The 16,157-nt window shown below is 34.4% G+C and overlaps 2 protein-coding genes across 5 annotated transcripts; one reads left to right on the plus strand and one right to left on the minus strand.

Moving 5' to 3' along the window:
* Positions 1-724: 724 nt before the first annotated feature.
* LOC113781309 lies at positions 725-4,500 on the plus strand. Its single transcript, XM_027327226.1, has 6 exons — positions 725-797; positions 1,529-1,706; positions 2,049-2,241; positions 3,754-3,906; positions 3,988-4,074; positions 4,164-4,500. Exons 3-5 carry the CDS (start codon positions 2,055-2,057, stop codon positions 4,071-4,073), a joined length of 426 nt encoding a protein of 141 aa, XP_027183027.1. The 5' UTR covers positions 725-797; positions 1,529-1,706; positions 2,049-2,054; the 3' UTR covers position 4,074; positions 4,164-4,500.
* Positions 4,501-7,522: 3,022 nt separating this feature from the next.
* LOC113781290 lies at positions 7,523-10,001 on the minus strand. 4 transcript variants are annotated; one of them, XR_003469571.1, is made up of 3 exons: positions 8,949-10,001; positions 7,935-8,728; positions 7,523-7,838 (listed from the first exon to the last, which is right to left on the minus strand). XR_003469571.1 is itself a non-coding variant. In XM_027327201.1 (3 exons), exons 1-3 carry the CDS (start codon positions 9,108-9,110, stop codon positions 7,754-7,756), a joined length of 387 nt encoding a protein of 128 aa, XP_027183002.1. In that variant the 5' UTR covers positions 9,111-10,001; the 3' UTR covers positions 7,523-7,753. The 4 variants fall into 4 exon arrangements, 2 of the variants coding, with proteins under 2 accessions (XP_027183002.1, XP_027183003.1); XR_003469570.1 differs by having other exon boundaries at positions 7,935-8,087; positions 8,661-10,001; XM_027327201.1 differs by having other exon boundaries at positions 7,523-7,825; positions 7,935-8,087.
* Positions 10,002-16,157: the final 6,156 nt, after the last annotated feature.

The raw sequence follows: 16,157 nt of genomic DNA on the forward strand, positions 1-16,157 counted from the left end.
TATGATATACAGTAATAGATTAACATTAACTCTTTTAAAAGTATTCAAACACAACTTTCAACCACTTGATACTAAAAAATTATTCTTAAGTACTCTAACAAACAATATTATATTTGTTTGGATAGTGTATTATTTCAAATATTATTTGGAATAATTACTGTAGCACTTTTTGTGATGTGATGTATGTGAGATAAAAAGGTGATTGAGAATATAAAAAGGTGGATTGAAAAATGTGTTTATGATGCAAGCGAAATATTATTTGGGATAAAAGCACTATCCAAACAAACCTGATCGATCAATATTATTCAAAGAGATCCACATCCAATTTGTAATTTTCCACTCAAGGTCAGATCGTGAAACGGATCGCATTTTTCACAAATACTAGGCATTGGTCCCGCGGTGTCGCGGGGTGCCCATATCATATGTTTGCTTTTTATGTGTTTTTGGGGTATGATAGTTATTATTATTATTTTTTTATTATTGTTTTATAAAAAGAAGGTTTTGGTCTAGAGCTGGCAATTTGTCCCAAGTCCCATTGGGCTACCCAAGCCCAAAGGAACTTTGGGCGGGATGGATATTATAATTTAGTATTGGGTTTAAGTTGGGACACATCCCGACTATACCCAGCAATGAATGGGAAAGGGTGGGAAATACTTGGGTACCCACTAGCCCAAATATCTTCCTAAAAAATATACTTCGAAACTCCTCTCCTTTCTTCATCCGCAGCTCCCTCAACGATTCCTCCACCTCCCTTTCTTCCTCCGCTCTCCACGGCTACTCCGACCTCTGCTCTCCCGGTAGTTATTTCATTCTCATATACCTTCCTTCCTAATTACTCGGTTTTCTTGTTTATATTTGGGTATTTTCCTAGTTGATGTAGTGGGAATTGCTGTAAATGTGTTGTGAAGGATAAGAAATATGTTTAATTGAGGAAATATAGAAAAGCACCTGCTGTGAAATTCTCTCTTGAATTGGTCGCATGAATCCTTGGCACTTGAAAGTTACATCATAATGGCGAAACATCAAACTGAGGATCAATCCTATACGTAGAAGAAGAGGGGAAAAAAAACCCTCTGCATTAAAAGTAAAAAATATATAAAAAAAAAGAACCTCCTATGTATTTGATTTGGAGATGAATTATCGAATTTATTGTTGGGGGGCACTTGGCAGTCACTAATACGGCAAATTGCCGCATCTTCTATCTGTAATTTTGCTCTCATAATTGCACATGGATGTTGTCAATTCTCCAACATTCATTACTGTTTAATTAATTAACTTCAGCTATAGGTGTCAAATTTTAGGAATGAGTAAGTGCTGCCATTATCCTTCCTACGTAAAAATGTGAGGGGAATGCATGATTTCTTTGATATAATGGATGTTTACCAAAAAATATTCGGGTATGACTTGGTTTCCTTTGGTTTCCCCAGAATAACATTTTTCAATGGCTCTGAATCCCCTTTGTTACATTAAAATATCTTTGGAATTGCATAAAGGGAGGTATGACTTGATACATGTTGTAATACTGCAGGTTTACAAGCCAACCTTGTTCTGCTGCAAGGGAAAAGCAGAGGAAAAGGACAGTGGCAGGTGAATATCCAAACCAGTGCTGCTGCCTGCCTAATGTCGATCAACTTTTTTAAGTTTAACTTCCAAGTGCACTTGGGTTGGTTAAATTTTAAAGTTTGATCTCCAACCACTACTTCTAGGTTGGTTTTATTTACTCAATACGTTCGTTTTTGGCAATGCACTACATATTATATTATTTGACCAAAGAGGTGCTAGTAAACTTACAAATACAACAATTTCGGACTCGGACCAATTTGCTTTGCTGAGACTTTTATCCTTCGGTTTTATTTCCTTAATTTTTAGTTGTTTCTTGTGATGTATGCAAGAGAAATGTGTAGTAATTGAGATTGCATATAAAATGGAACATTGATTCCAGACAGATTCCTCTCTCTTTATGAGCTCATGCAAGCTAATTTTCTGATTCTAATCATATTGCTCTAGGTGGTTGTAATTTTTTGGGTTGTGTTCATGCTATTTAATAGGTTCCAATGGATCAACAAGGTAGTTTAGAACCTGAAGATGACTATAGTCAAGCAAGCCATGCAAGTTCTTCTAAGCCAGGAAGATATTCTAAAGTTTGGGATGTTTTCAAAAAAAAGGAGGTTGATCCTGATGGAAGACAAAGAGCCGAATGTATGTTATGTGGTGCTGTATTACTGGCAGACGGCATATCAGGTACATCAGGAATGAACCGTCACATATCTAGAGGATGTTCGAATAGCAAAGAACAAGCAGCACAATACTTGATGGTTGACCATGACGTGTATCGAGAGCATATATCTTTGGCAATAGCACGGCATAACTATCCTTTTAGCTTTGTAGAACATCAAGGTATAAGGGACTTGCACAAATTTTTGAATCCAACTGTCCAAACTCTCTCAAGAAATACAGCCAAGTCTGATATATTAAAATTATACAATAGGGAAAAGGAAAAATTAAAAAAGGAATTAGAGGTGATTCCTGGTAGGATTTGTTTAACTTCAGATTTATGGAGTTCGTTAACTACAGATGGCTACATGGCTGTGACAGGGCACTATATTGATGAGAGTTGGACTTTGAGAAAAAAAGTATTGATTTTTCGACACATACCTCCCCCACATAATGGTCCACTTTTAGGTGATCAGTTGATTCAGTTTTTGAAGGAATGGGGTATTGAGCGAAAAATTTTTAGTGTTACATTAGATAATGCAAGTTACCAAACTGGGATAATAGAAGCACTAAAGGATCATTTTTTGGTGATAGATTCTTTAATATGTAATGGTGACCATCTTCATATGCGTTGTGGTGCACATATTTTAAATTTGATAGTTCAGCATGGTCTTAAAGCTATTGATTCTTCTGTGGTCAAGATTAGAGAGAGTGTCAAATTTGTTAGAGGTTCGGAGATGAGAGGCATGAAATTTGCTAAATGTGTGAAATATGTTTCCTTGGATGCTAGCAAGAAATTACAACAAGATGTGCCAACAAGGTGGAATTCCACTTATTTGATGTTGGATAGTGCGTTACCTTATCGAGCAGCATTTCATCGTTTGCAGAGAGTAGATGGACTGTACGAACACTGCCCATCAGATTATGAGTGGATGAAGATTAAGAAGGTTGCTGAATTTTTACAACCTTTTTATGAAATGACATTACTGTTTTCTGGGTCATATTATCCTACTGCAAATTTGTATTTTCTCAAGGTGTGGAGAATAGAATTGTTGATTCGAAAAAATCTTCATAGTTCTGATGATTTTATACATGGTATGGCTGAGTTTATGAATGCGAAGTTTAAAAAGTATTGGGACTGCTACAGTGTCATTCTATCTTTGGCTTTCATTTTGGATCCGAGGTATAAATTACGCTACTTGCAATTTTGTTTTGAAAAGCTTGATCCTTTGACTGCTGAGGAAAAGGTTAAAAATTTTAAAGACAAGTTAGAAGCATTGTTTGAGGTATATTTACAAGGCCAGTCTCTTGCTTGTTTAGAATCCCAAGATAGGATTGCTAATGCTGAAAATGATGGTGAAATAAGGGATGAGTTAGATTTGGAGTTTGATTCCTATAATAGCCAACATGAGGCATCTATTTCCAAGTCCCAATTAGGTATTTACTTGGAGGAGAAATTACTTCCAAGAGATAAGAAATTTAATATTCTTGATTTTTGGAAAGGAAATATGCTGAGATGTCCTGAACTTTCCTTATTAGCAAGAGACATTTTGAGCATTCCCATTACAACGGTTGCATCTGAATCTGCATTCAGTCATGGAGGTCGAATCCTTGGAAAGTTTCGAAATGCACTTTTGCCAAGCAATGTTGAAGCATTGCTATGTTCTCGAGACTGGATTTATGGTGGCGAAGGTAATATTAATTTGAAATTTTAAATGTCAAATATGTTTATTTTCTTTTCTATTAATTTTGGTTCTTTTTAAATAATGGCAGGTTATGATGCTTCTGAGGTAGAAGAGGACGCAGAAATGAGTGTTGATGTCCAAAGATTGGTGGCTAAACTTGGTAGTGGAGTATAAGGTACAACATGACAGTTTGTAATCTCAGAAGTTTATATTGCATGTTCTCAAAAGTTTTCTTTGTCAACCTCTTTACTCTTTTTGCTCCAGGAATCCAAATCTTTGGTGGATACCAAAGTGAATGGCAACAATCCGTGTTTTCCATATTGGTTGAGAAGATGTCTATTCTATAGTACCATTGCTCTGTTTCTCCCACTGTTATGTGGATTTTTATCTTTTGCAAGCCTTGGTGAATGGAAAGATCACTTCTTGATGGATAGCGTCTTGATGACAGAGGCTTGATTTTGGACTGATGACTTCTACACGCAGACTAGTTGCACGGTGTAGTAATGCTTGTTGTATGTATTTATGTGCTATGATAGAAGGTTTTGAAGTTCATTTTGTTCTTATCAAAATGTATGTCTTTGTGAAGTAATTGTTGTTATTTAAAAAGTGTAGAAGATATTAAAGTTATTTAAAAAATAAAAAATGAATTAAAGGAAAAAAATATGTAGAAAATAGATTTGGGTTTGGGCGGGATCAATCTAAACCCATCCCAAAGTAATCCCGCCCAAGTTAATCCCAAAACACATATGGGTAAGATTGGGCCCAAACCCATATGACTCGATTCCATATTAAGCCCAAGCAAATCCCGCCCATTTTGCCATCTCTAGTTTTGGTTTTAAAATCTCTTACTTACCATTTCTCTTATTTGATCATTCAATCCAATCCTCCTCCATTTCTTTATTAATTATGTGTACATGTATTTTATAGTGGAACATGTGCAAAGATTTGTAATATAATTTTTATAATGTAGTATGAAGTTATCATATTTTGTATTATTTTGAATGATTATGATTATGATATGTTTTTCTATTGGTAGAGTGATTAATTATTTCACATTTTTAATTTTTTTGGTATTTTTATTGTTTACAGTAGTATATTTATGATTTTGCCTATTTGTGATTTGATTATTGGTTCTCATTAATTTTATGCTAGTTAAAGTTGTGAGAGCGGATTAATTGAAGGATTTCTTAGTGTGTATGATACTATAATTTGAGGTGTATTATTCTAGGTTGTGTATGATTTTTTTGTATAATTTGAGGTGTATTATTGTTTGTTGTTGATACTATTTAACTTGTGAAGAATAATTTGGCAGCTAAAGTTGCTGTTTTGTTTGCGTATCATATGTTTTTTGCTATATATGGATGGTATTTTTCTTGTGTCCCAAACGCAAACATATAGTGGGCTAACATAAGGCGGCGAACCCAAAATGATTTCTCAAAAAATTTGAGACACCCAAAGGAATCTGGGCAGACATATGAAGCAGGCCGCGCCCAACCACTAAAAATACTACTATTCGCAATAAAAAGACCAAAAAGGCCAAAATCTATAGAGCAACAAGGGCGACACCGGTATAAAAAGGGTTAAATTGGAATAGTGCCTCCAAAATTCTCAAAACTTGTGGACCTTGGAATGATTCCTATGTCAATCTCTGCATTTTGGTTCTGAGAAGATGATGATATCCGTGGACTTACTCATGTGTAATTGATCAAAATGCTTCATTAAATTGTACTATTTGAATAAGGCAAGATTTTTAATCTTATAAATGGTGCCTCATTAGAAAGATGGATACTGCTGGATCTATAATTGCTTACAAGGAGCTTGCAATATAGGATGAAATCAAGAAAGGAAGCAAATGCAAATACATACAAAGTTTTTTTTTTTTTGGAGAGACTTTCGTTTCCTTAATTAATTAATATTTTAAATAGAAAAATAGGATGGTCACAGTTCAAAAACTTACCACGAAGTTAGGGTGAAATCATCACCACTAGTTTCTAACTAGGAAACTGGCAATGGGCACTTCCTGTACATTCAATTTGTCATTCATTCTCTATTTTTGATCCAACACCTTTGTACCCTCCCTCTCTCTCTCTCTTTGCCCTAGAATTCTGTAACCATTAGGACTAATCTCTCAGTGGAAGACAAGATCATTCATGCCTGCTACATATGGACCTACTTCATCTCCTAAATATTTCTTTTTTCCCATCAATATTCTTCTTCGAAACTTCTACAATTTATTTAGCCCCCTTAAAAAGTTGACACATAAATAAGTAAATGAATCAAGAAAACAACTTGTACGGTGCAAAGAAAGCAAAGTTATTCATAGAAGTTTGGCTTTATTCCTGTTTGTGATCCATTTTCAGGGCACACTCATATTGAATCGAGTTCATTTACATGAATGACCCAAATTGAATAGAGCTCTTCCGGCCGGTGTTTGAAGAATCGAATCGGACCAGTCGATTCGATTGGTTGGACAACAAACTAGCATACCGGTTCAATTTTATGAGAAACTCGAAAAGTTAAAAAGACTAGTCAAAATCGGTGAATCGAAATAAATTTTTGAATTTTGATTTCGGATTTGGATATTTTGTAATGGGCTGCTCACTTTATTGAACTTTGGTGTTCTATGAAAACCCAATATCTACAACTAATTGTCTGCTACTACAAGTTGGTTGATGGCCATTTTTTTTTCAAATTAAAAAAAAAAAACTTACTTGGCACAACTTAAAAACAAAATGACTAATCTAACTAAAAACTGAAGGAACCCTCAATTCTCTTTCTCTTTTAATAATCTTAATCTCGAGGAAGCACTCTACAAGTTCCGCTCATCTTCTTTTCTTTTCTTTTCTTTTTCCCCCTCTTCTCTTATATATTTTCTTTTACATTATTGATAGTGAATATGATAATGAAGTTGAACTTGATAGATAAAGAAGCGCAATCCCTTTCCTCTTTTATCTTTTGTTTTTATATTCATGATATTTTTCTACTTTTTTTGGGAGTTAATTTTACAAATCCTATCAAATTTGTTTTTGGGTTCGGAAAGTTAAACTCTTTTGTGGTTAATTTGAGATATTGGATAGATTTGTTCATAATTTTGTTGATTCTTTATTTTTTATGAAATACTTTTTCTTTAATTTGATAGATGAATTAGAAGGTACTAGATCAATAAATCTTCTCTAGAAGACATTACAAAATTTAGGATTTTTGTGTTGATTTTACATATTTCTGCTTATATAGTTGTACATTCATCTAAGATTTTAGTTCTACAATATCCTGCGAGTTATTTGCCATACTAATATACGAGTCATTACTATTATTATTATTACTTTTTTTTGCTAGACTGAAATCATTTTATACTTGTCTGTCACATTACAAAGGAGTTAAGTTCTGATAAAAAAAATTCAAATATCATGTAATACTTCAACGACAGCTTTTGAAACTCATATGTTTAAAGACTCAAGTAATAAGAAAAAAAGGAAAAAAAAAACAGTGTACATTAGTGAAAGAAAAGCTATGAAAATTGGATTGGATATCTACGGACTGTAACCAATCTGCATATGATGCAAAGGATCTGATACCCACAAAAGGTGAATTGGAACTGGAACAAAAAGTGAATTGGAATCGGAACAGAATGAGTACTTGGGATTTTAGATTTGTTCTTAAAACACATAATACCCACCAAATCTCCCAAGGAACAAGCACCCATCCAAGCCCGCTCTAACTTGCACAATTGATTTGTCATTTATAATTAAGGCCCGTTGCTGTATATTCTAGCACTCACAAACAATCAGAAAGAATACATCAAAAAAAAAAAAAATCATAACTCACAGACGACATCACCCTTCCTCACTCTACCTTCATTGCCATATTATAGCCTTGCATATTCTACACTGCAGTTGCCAGAGCTCTGAGTGTTGTCCAAGATTAAGCTGCAACAATTATCTGTTATACCAATTGTCAACTTCATGCTACTTGTTCTCTAGAAGGTCTTCATGTGGTCAGCCTTCAAGGTTGCGAAATTGAAGAGGAAATGCGTACCTTTTGCAGGCGCAGAGATGAAAAAGAAGGCTGTCTATTAAGCTTGAGAGGGAGCTCCATCATGAGTTTCAGAGAGACAAGAAGAGGAAGATTATCATATCTCATGGAACCAACTATTTCACCGTTGCAACACGGCATCATATCTCCATGGGACTGCAAATCAAGGAAATTGAAGGTAGTAACCATCCGAGGTGTCATTTGAGAAGCCCGTATCTTAGAATGTCGCACATGTGATGCAGAAAAAGTTTGCCCTTCTTTTACATTGTAGTAATAAAGAGAATAGTAGTATCAGTGTCAAGATTGTGTACAAATTCTAAGCACGTTTTTATGTCCAGGATGGAAAATCAATTGCCAACATTCGTTGGAGCATTGAACAATTCTAGGCATGTTTTATGTATAGGATGGAAAATCATTTGCCAACATTTGATGGAGCATTGAACAGCCTTCATTACACAAATAAGCATGTGGATTCAATTGAACACGATATACTCCAGATACATAAATAAATTGTTCAGACAAGGCTGACAAGTGATAGTCAAGTACCATCAGTTCAATGAATCTAGAAGGAATACCAACAAAATTGTATCTAACAACAATTTGACATTGCTTTTATCATGACTGTCTCCTAAAATAAAGCAGGAAAATCAGCAAGTCTTCAAGGAACTCATACAAAGGGGAGTAAACCTGAAATAATACAAGTTCAGGTTTTCAAGAAAAAGAAGTAACCTTGAAGGCACAAGTATTCTTAATGGTCCAGGCATCTTTTCTAATTCTGCTTGAGTGGCGAAATAAGGCTGCTTTACAACATTCAGGAGTCAAACAGGACAACGAATTAACTTAACTATTTAGAAAAAGATTGCAGCCTGTAGCCATGAAAAGTAACAATTCCTTTAACCAGTGGCTGATATGTCAGTGCTTAAGAAAATCTACAAAGATGGATGAAACAGGGACAAATATGCACCACTGATTTCTTATGATAGAGAAATGATAAACCAACTCACAGCTTTTACTAACCGACACGTTAATAACTGCATGTAGACCAGGGGATCTTTTCTTATGAAGCCAGGTACACAGTCTCCCCGTCAGCCATGCACAGTCCTCAACAAGGGCTTTACCTAAAACCAGGTGCAGTGCAATGGTGACAAGCAAGCAAATCAACAGATATTTTGAGTTCATCCTGGGGGTTGTTTTATCATTTCCTTGCAATACAAGAACTCTGTATACTAGTACAAGTTTTCATCTATAAGTTAAAACCACAATTACCCCAGTAAAAGCACCAGACTTGTTGTACATGCATATGCATATTTGGATACAGTCATGTCTGTGTATAAAACCGCATACAACAGAACCAAACAGATGTTGTATACTCCTTTGAAAAAAAAGGTTTAAGAATTCAAAAAGGGATAATATGATCATTGAACAGAAAGGACTCTTGTAAACTACTGTTTGATAAACCTATCTGTAAAACTCTACAGGCATAAGCGCATTTTCTGCAGCATTTTATAGATCAAATTTGCCTGAAGAATAGAAAAGATAACTGGGGATTATGTAATTAGCTTGATGATAAATCAACTTCACACTCAATCTCTAAGCCTCCACTAATGCCTCTTTTACAATGTGGAATACTCCTACAAGGCAAATGCCAATGTTCTACTAGATAATTGTGCCTTCCAAGTCCAAATGCATCAAGATGCTCATTACAACTGACTAATCTACAACATCTAGATACAAAATTCCTCCCCAAAAAGTAAAACTACTACTAAAACAGAAAAATGCACTCTTTTTATTTTCGATGTTTGAATTATTCCTTTCCCATTAACTAATAATATACCCTGCAATGTACCCGAAATTCCTTATGATCAAAATTCAAATTTCTTACTTTTGACTAATCATTTTGAGATACAAAAACAACACCACCACATATACAATTAACCATAGTATAACTAAATAGAATAAATAACTTTCTTGAACTTTTTCCTTTTAAATTTGCCTGTTCTACAAATAAATTCAACTCCCAAATAACTGAGTATAGTAACAAAAAGGAAAAACAAATACATAATTTAGTAATCAACAACATAAAAAGCAACAAATTTTATCAACTAAATTCAAAGGAAAAAATCATAGAAGAAAATAAGAAAAGACAGTGGAAACTGGTGAACGATTCAGATCCGATCCAGCAAAAACACTCATTCCTCTGCCCTCTGCTAGTCAATGATTTTTGCGTAAACAAGCAAAAACTACAAAAAAATTAAAATAAATAAATAAATAAAATGAAATTAATTATGCAGAGGAGATTGGGAGTTTTCGCAAAAATCCTTGGCTACAGTGGAATAAACAGTGGAATTGAGGAGATGGAAAAAGTCCCGGTAGACGTGAACGGGGTTCACCAGATTCCAGCACCCGCCGCTCCCCACACCCCACCCACCAAACGACACCGTTTAGCCCTAAGAAGCAGCTGAAGAAGAGGGGTTGGATTAATTTAACTTTGGCCCCTCTAAATAACTCATGTTTCATGGAGAGGACAAAAGTTTGCAATATTTATTATCGATGAACTTAAATACATAGCAAGTAGAATTGTCCTTCATGAAATAAAATAATTCGAAATTGTTCTCATTCATTTTTAAGCCTTTCAAGCATACTTTTTACATTGATCTTTCGAAAAAAAAAAAGGTTATTTTTTTCATGGGAAAATTTATAGAAAAATCCAAATTATTATCCCAATTTTAAATTCTTGGATATTAAGAGATTTATGTGCAAAAGTGACCTTAGAATACCGAATTCACAATCACTAAATGTAACAAAAAAAATATGTGCATAAGTGACTTGAAATAACCTCAACACGCACCATGTGTAGGAGGAGAAAAACTGCGAATCAAATACATCTTAAATATATTTATGGTGTAAAAATTTAGGGTTAAAAACAAAAAAACCCCCTGTGATAAACCTAATACACAGAAAAGCCCCTCATGGTTTCAAAATATACAATACGACCCCTCATGCTTTGAACTAAATTGTAAAGGTGACGGAATCCGTTAAACTTAACGGAAATGACATATTGGAACCTAAAAAAAAAATTTTTATACCTAATTTTTATCAAATATACCTATTCTACCCCTTAACTCTCAATTCTCTCTACTTACAAAATAAAATAAATGATTTTTTGAGCTGTTTTTTTGTTGAATTAGATCAGGGTATTTTGGTCATTTTGACCATTTCTGTTAAGTTTAACGGATTCCGTCACCTTTACAATTTAGTTCAAAGCATGAGGAGTCGTGTTGTATATTTTGAAACCATGGGGGGCTTTTTTGTGTATTAGGTTTATCACATGGGGCTTTTTTGTTTTTTACCCAAAAATTTATTATACAGAAACAGGTTTAAATATGTGCCCTACATATAATAAGAAAACTCTTTAAATGTGAATGTAAATTTTGAGTCATCAATTCAAACCGAGTCATGAAAAATTTCTTTATACTAATAGTGTGAAAAATTATTTTTTTTTAAAAAGGAAAATTGGAGTTTTGGTCCCCAATTTAAAACCAATGCACGAAACTAGTCCCTAATCTATTTTGGAAAACAAATATTTTTGCCAGAAAAAGTCACGTGAGAGCACGTGCCGGCACTCACAATCCTTTTTTCAAATTTTTAAGTGTGAAAACTAATAAAAAATTATTTCCAGCTATCTAGTCCCCCCTTTTTTTATTAGCAAAGACAAAACACAATCAGCAAATGGAGTTAATTATATTAATTAGTATTAGTCTACTATATAATTAGGCGATTGGCAAAACTTTTTTTTTAACAAAGACAAAATCCAATCAATCCCTTTCTTTCTTTCCGTCGTTCTCTTTATTCTTCCCCAATTGGAGAAAAAACCCTTGTAGCCAAATTCAATTGACGGGAAGTGACAAAGACTTGTAGAGTTCGAGACTGAAGAGCTTCGGGTTTCCTTCATCCATTCACATTCATGGCATAATTTTGTCAAATTTGTCTTCTTATCTCGTTGTATGCAGTCATGAAACCAGAATAGTTTTGACACTATAAGTTACAAGAAATGATGATTACCTCTTGGACACACAGCAACCTTGGAAGAAAGTATTTCAGCTGCAGCATGAAGAAGGTATGGACTATCTCAAATTCTTGCTTCAGCTTTCGAATTTTAGGTTTTTTCTGAAGCATTATTTTCTTGACCGTGAAGGGCAGAAGAGATAAATAAGGTTGCAACTATTTCGAGTGGTATGATCTAATAATGTGCCAAAGATCTACTGCTTTGATACCTGGTTTGCTGTGGAGTATGAATGCTAAGGATGCCACAATTGAAAGACTAAGAGCAAGGGAAAGAAAATTAGTCTATGCAATTGTGTTGTTGATATTGTTGTTGTTGTTTGTTTTGCTGGTGTAAAAGGTCAAAAATTAGGATGGAATAGCTATGTTTTAGCAGTTTGTGACAAGCTACTAGTGATTAGCAATGTTGTTCAAACTAATGGCTAAAACACATTCATTCAGAATTTTGGGATTTTTTGCTTGTAGTGGGTGAATGTGTAGGTTGGGATGTATTATGTTGCTAGTGAGATATCAGCAATGTTGTATTTAGTGCTATTGTAAACTATAATGGACATTTCTTGATGTGAAATTAACAGCCTTTCAAGATCTTTTGAGCCTATATTTAAGAATGATTTAACATTTGAATTAGAAAATATCTATCTAGCATCTTATTACACATGTAAAGTGATGGCAATTTAGAGGCCAAATAAAGACATTATTTGAAAATTATCCCTGTAAAACACATTCGTAAATGATGCCAAGATATTCACAATTCAATTGAGAAAGGAAACTGCAACAATTCTACCTAGAAGTCAATAATCTTTAAATAATATTGCAATTCAGTCATTACAACCATGAAAAAGGGACCTCCAATTCTCCCTTACAAAATATACATAGATTTGATCAGAAGGCATGACAAAAAAAGTACAAAAGAAACTGCATTACTTCCAACAGAACAAAAGAAGTACCGAGTATACCCACACGTAAACACAATCATCAACAAACGAAATACATAGTTAGTTCACTTTTACTTTTCCTTTAACATTGGACTTGTCACCACATTTATTGGTCCTAGGGAGTCTGAGATGAATTTGAACATCCCTAATTCTAAATGGTGCAGAAGCAATGGGAGCAACTGGTTGATTGATATGTGCCACATGTGAATCTGAAATTTCAAAAACCTCATATAAGTTAGGTTTAGCAGCAGGGGCAGAAGAAATTATGTTGTTCCCAGTAGCTTGTTGGCTATTTTGTGATGAAGCTGCTTTCTTTCTTACACGTCTAGTGCCTTTTCCCTGCATAATAGTACTATGAGTAATGAGTATGTACAGTAGTTACATTGGTAAGAATATAAAATCAAATTCAAGTTATAAGAAATTGTACAGCTTTTTCACTGCTCTTCTTTGCAGTAGAGCTAATACCTTCAACCTGGAATATGAGATTAAAACCATTATCATTAAGCAAATACAAAATCACAATACTTAAATTCAAATATATTAGATCTTATCACTTATAGAGATGCAATGGCTTGTATCCATTTGTGACAAGTCACCTACACATTGTGTTTCATGCAATCCATCTTGAATCTGTGATAGACTTATATCTTCACTCTCATGAATATTTACACTGTTTCACATGTTTGGATTATTCCTTTTTACTTATCACTCATTATTGTCCATAGGGCTGTGCATCAAAATCGAATTCGGTAAATCGGAAGTTTGAAATCGGAATTTTTCAAAATTTTGGCCTGATTTTTCCCGACCGAATTCGATTTTGAAATGGCAAGTTCTGATTTCGAATTCGATGCCGAATTGAATTCGAAATTTGGTGGATTCCGAATTCAAACCTATGCACTTTTTTTTTTTGGTTTCCCCTCTTAGTCAAAAACGGAAAAACCTGTTCAAATTTAATGCAGTCCCCTTAGGACATTGCCGCTTCTAAACAATCATACTGATGCCATTAGCCGAAGAGAATAGGAATATCATAGGACACGATAAGTCGCAGAATCACCATAGCTTACCATATCTCCAAAAGAAGACTTGAGAACTTCAAGATTCATAGTGTCAATGGTATTTACAAGTACATCATATGAGATCAAACAATATAATCCAGGATTCAGCACTGATCAAGATTGAAGACCGTGCTTAGAAATAAGTGGACTGTGATCACATACTCAGCATAAGAATACTAGAAACTGTTAAATAGATTCAGCAATGAAACATCACCATAAAACTGAGAAAATGAACACAAAGTATCTTTTGTTCAGTCAATGCAACTACTTACAAGACCCACAAACATGAATAAAAGGGCTCAGAATTCCTAATCAGTATTTGGAACTAAAAACTTCGTTATGTCAATACCCATAGGGGGAAAAAACCATCAGAGAGAAATTCAAGAAAAAGAAATGATTGTCAAGTCTCTGAAATAGAAATATTACAGGTACAGATAAGAACATTCCAATCCAAATTTCAAATACAAAACAATTCCAACAAATAATACAAATCAACTATTATCAAATAATACAAATGTAAGCAACAATTCCAGTCCAAATTTCACACAAACAATTCAACAACATTTCAATTTGCAACTTCCGAGGGATTGAGGGATAGGCTTGACTACTCAATCTTGAATTTCTATACTCCAAATCAGAATCAGCATTAGAGAATTCAAACATCAACAATTGTGGCTTCTGCACCTCCTTTGATTAAACCTATTATTCAAGAAAGAAAAAAAAAAGAATGAAGTAACTTAATTGCATTTATGAATAGAAAAAATATTTCAAGTTTGTCAATAAGAAAGAAGATAATTTACCAGATTCAAATTCCTCAAGATCCTCCAATTTTTCTTCTACATTCAACTCATTTTCGGATGCCCGAAACCAGTCTTGAGCACAAATCAAGGCTTGCACAATTCTTGGAGTTAAAAAGCTTCTGAATGGGTCAAGAACACGTCCTCCGGTACTAAAGGCAGATTCGGAAGCAACCGTAGAGACCGGGATAGCCAACACATCATGAGCCATTTGTGAAAATATTGGCAACCGAAGACTATTACCTTTCCACCAATTCAAGATATCGAACTCGGGATCCTCGTCCTCACAATCCTCATTCAAATATTTGTCAAGTTCAGATTTAGCATTCTTTCCTCCAAGTTCAACTTTTCTTTTCTTGAACTCAATTCTGTATCTATCATTTATTTTTTTGGAGACTTCTCCATCAAAGGAAGAGATGCTATTTTCAGATCCACTAGAAAGTGAAGAGGTAGAGGAATGAGAAGATCCAGCAGGAGTATTAAGTCTCTTGTACTCATCAAACAATTCATACATTGCATCCTTGGCTACACGAGCCACAACGGCACCCTCGGTATCACCATACATTTTACAAGCAATGAATTCAAAATACTCAAACTTTGTCCTAGGATCAGCATGTAAGCAATGAAAATCAACATGTTCATTTTCTCTACTCTTCCCCAATACTTATCATACTTGTCTGTCATCGTTTTTGCCATTCCACTTAAGTCAGGATTAGCACTTTCTGCCATTTCCTTTAGGATGCCATTAATGTGACTAAGCTCATTGATAAGATTATTAGATGTCACATATTTGGAACCAGAAACCTTTACTGTGAGATCAAAAAAGTTCTCCAAAAATATAGTTAAGAATCTTGCCTTTTCCCAATCACCTTTTGTTGGCAACTGATCTAGCTTATGCAGCATATATGGATTTTGCTCCTCAAACTTCTCAACTACCCTCTCAAACCTATGAGCACTGTTTAACATTAAGCAGGTTGAGTTCCACCTAGTTGCCACATCTAAACTTAGTAACCTTTTACAGTCAATTTTTTCAATTTCAGTACATTCCTTGAATTTTTTCAAACGAGAAGGTGATTGTCTAATATATCTCACAGCTGTTCGGATAGAATCAACGGACCCCCCAAATTTTTTTAGGCCATCACTCACAATCAAATTGATTATGTGACCTACACATCTTATACGAATCCACTTTCCCCCTAATATAGCTTTGCCCCAATTTTGCAATTTTTCAGCCAAATATTGCACAGCCGTGTCATTTGAAGAAGCATTGTCAACTGTTACTGTGAAAACATAATCAATCCCCCACTCTAATAAGCATTTCTCAATACTCTTCTCAATTTCAATCCTTTTATGACTACTAATTGGACAAAAATTTAA

Source organism: Coffea eugenioides, chromosome 8, assembly GCF_003713205.1.
Source record: "Coffea eugenioides isolate CCC68of chromosome 8, Ceug_1.0, whole genome shotgun sequence".
Classification (NCBI taxonomy): Eukaryota; Viridiplantae; Streptophyta; class Magnoliopsida; order Gentianales; family Rubiaceae; genus Coffea; species Coffea eugenioides.

What these genes read in the sequence shown, in the direction of transcription:
- LOC113781309 (XM_027327226.1), top strand. Translation starts at nt 2,055, where the DNA reads ATGGATCAACAAGGTAGTTTAGAACCTGAAGATGACTATAGTCAAGCA. An exon ending in ACTGGCAGACGGCATATCAG is followed by an intron (nt 2,242 to 3,753) that starts GTACATCAGGAA and finishes TTTCCTTATTAG; the next exon opens with CAAGAGACATTTTGAGCATT. An exon ending in CTGGATTTATGGTGGCGAAG is followed by an intron (nt 3,907 to 3,987) that starts GTAATATTAATT and finishes AAATAATGGCAG; the next exon opens with GTTATGATGCTTCTGAGGTA.
- LOC113781290 (XM_027327201.1), bottom strand. Translation starts at nt 9,110, where the DNA reads ATGAACTCAAAATATCTGTTGATTTGCTTGCTTGTCACCATTGCACTG. An exon ending in ATGCAGTTATTAACGTGTCG is followed by an intron (nt 8,088 to 8,948) that starts GTTAGTAAAAGC and finishes CTTGATTTGCAG; the next exon opens with TCCCATGGAGATATGATGCC. An exon ending in CATCTCTGCGCCTGCAAAAG is followed by an intron (nt 7,826 to 7,934) that starts GTACGCATTTCC and finishes TAATTGTTGCAG; the next exon opens with CTTAATCTTGGACAACACTC.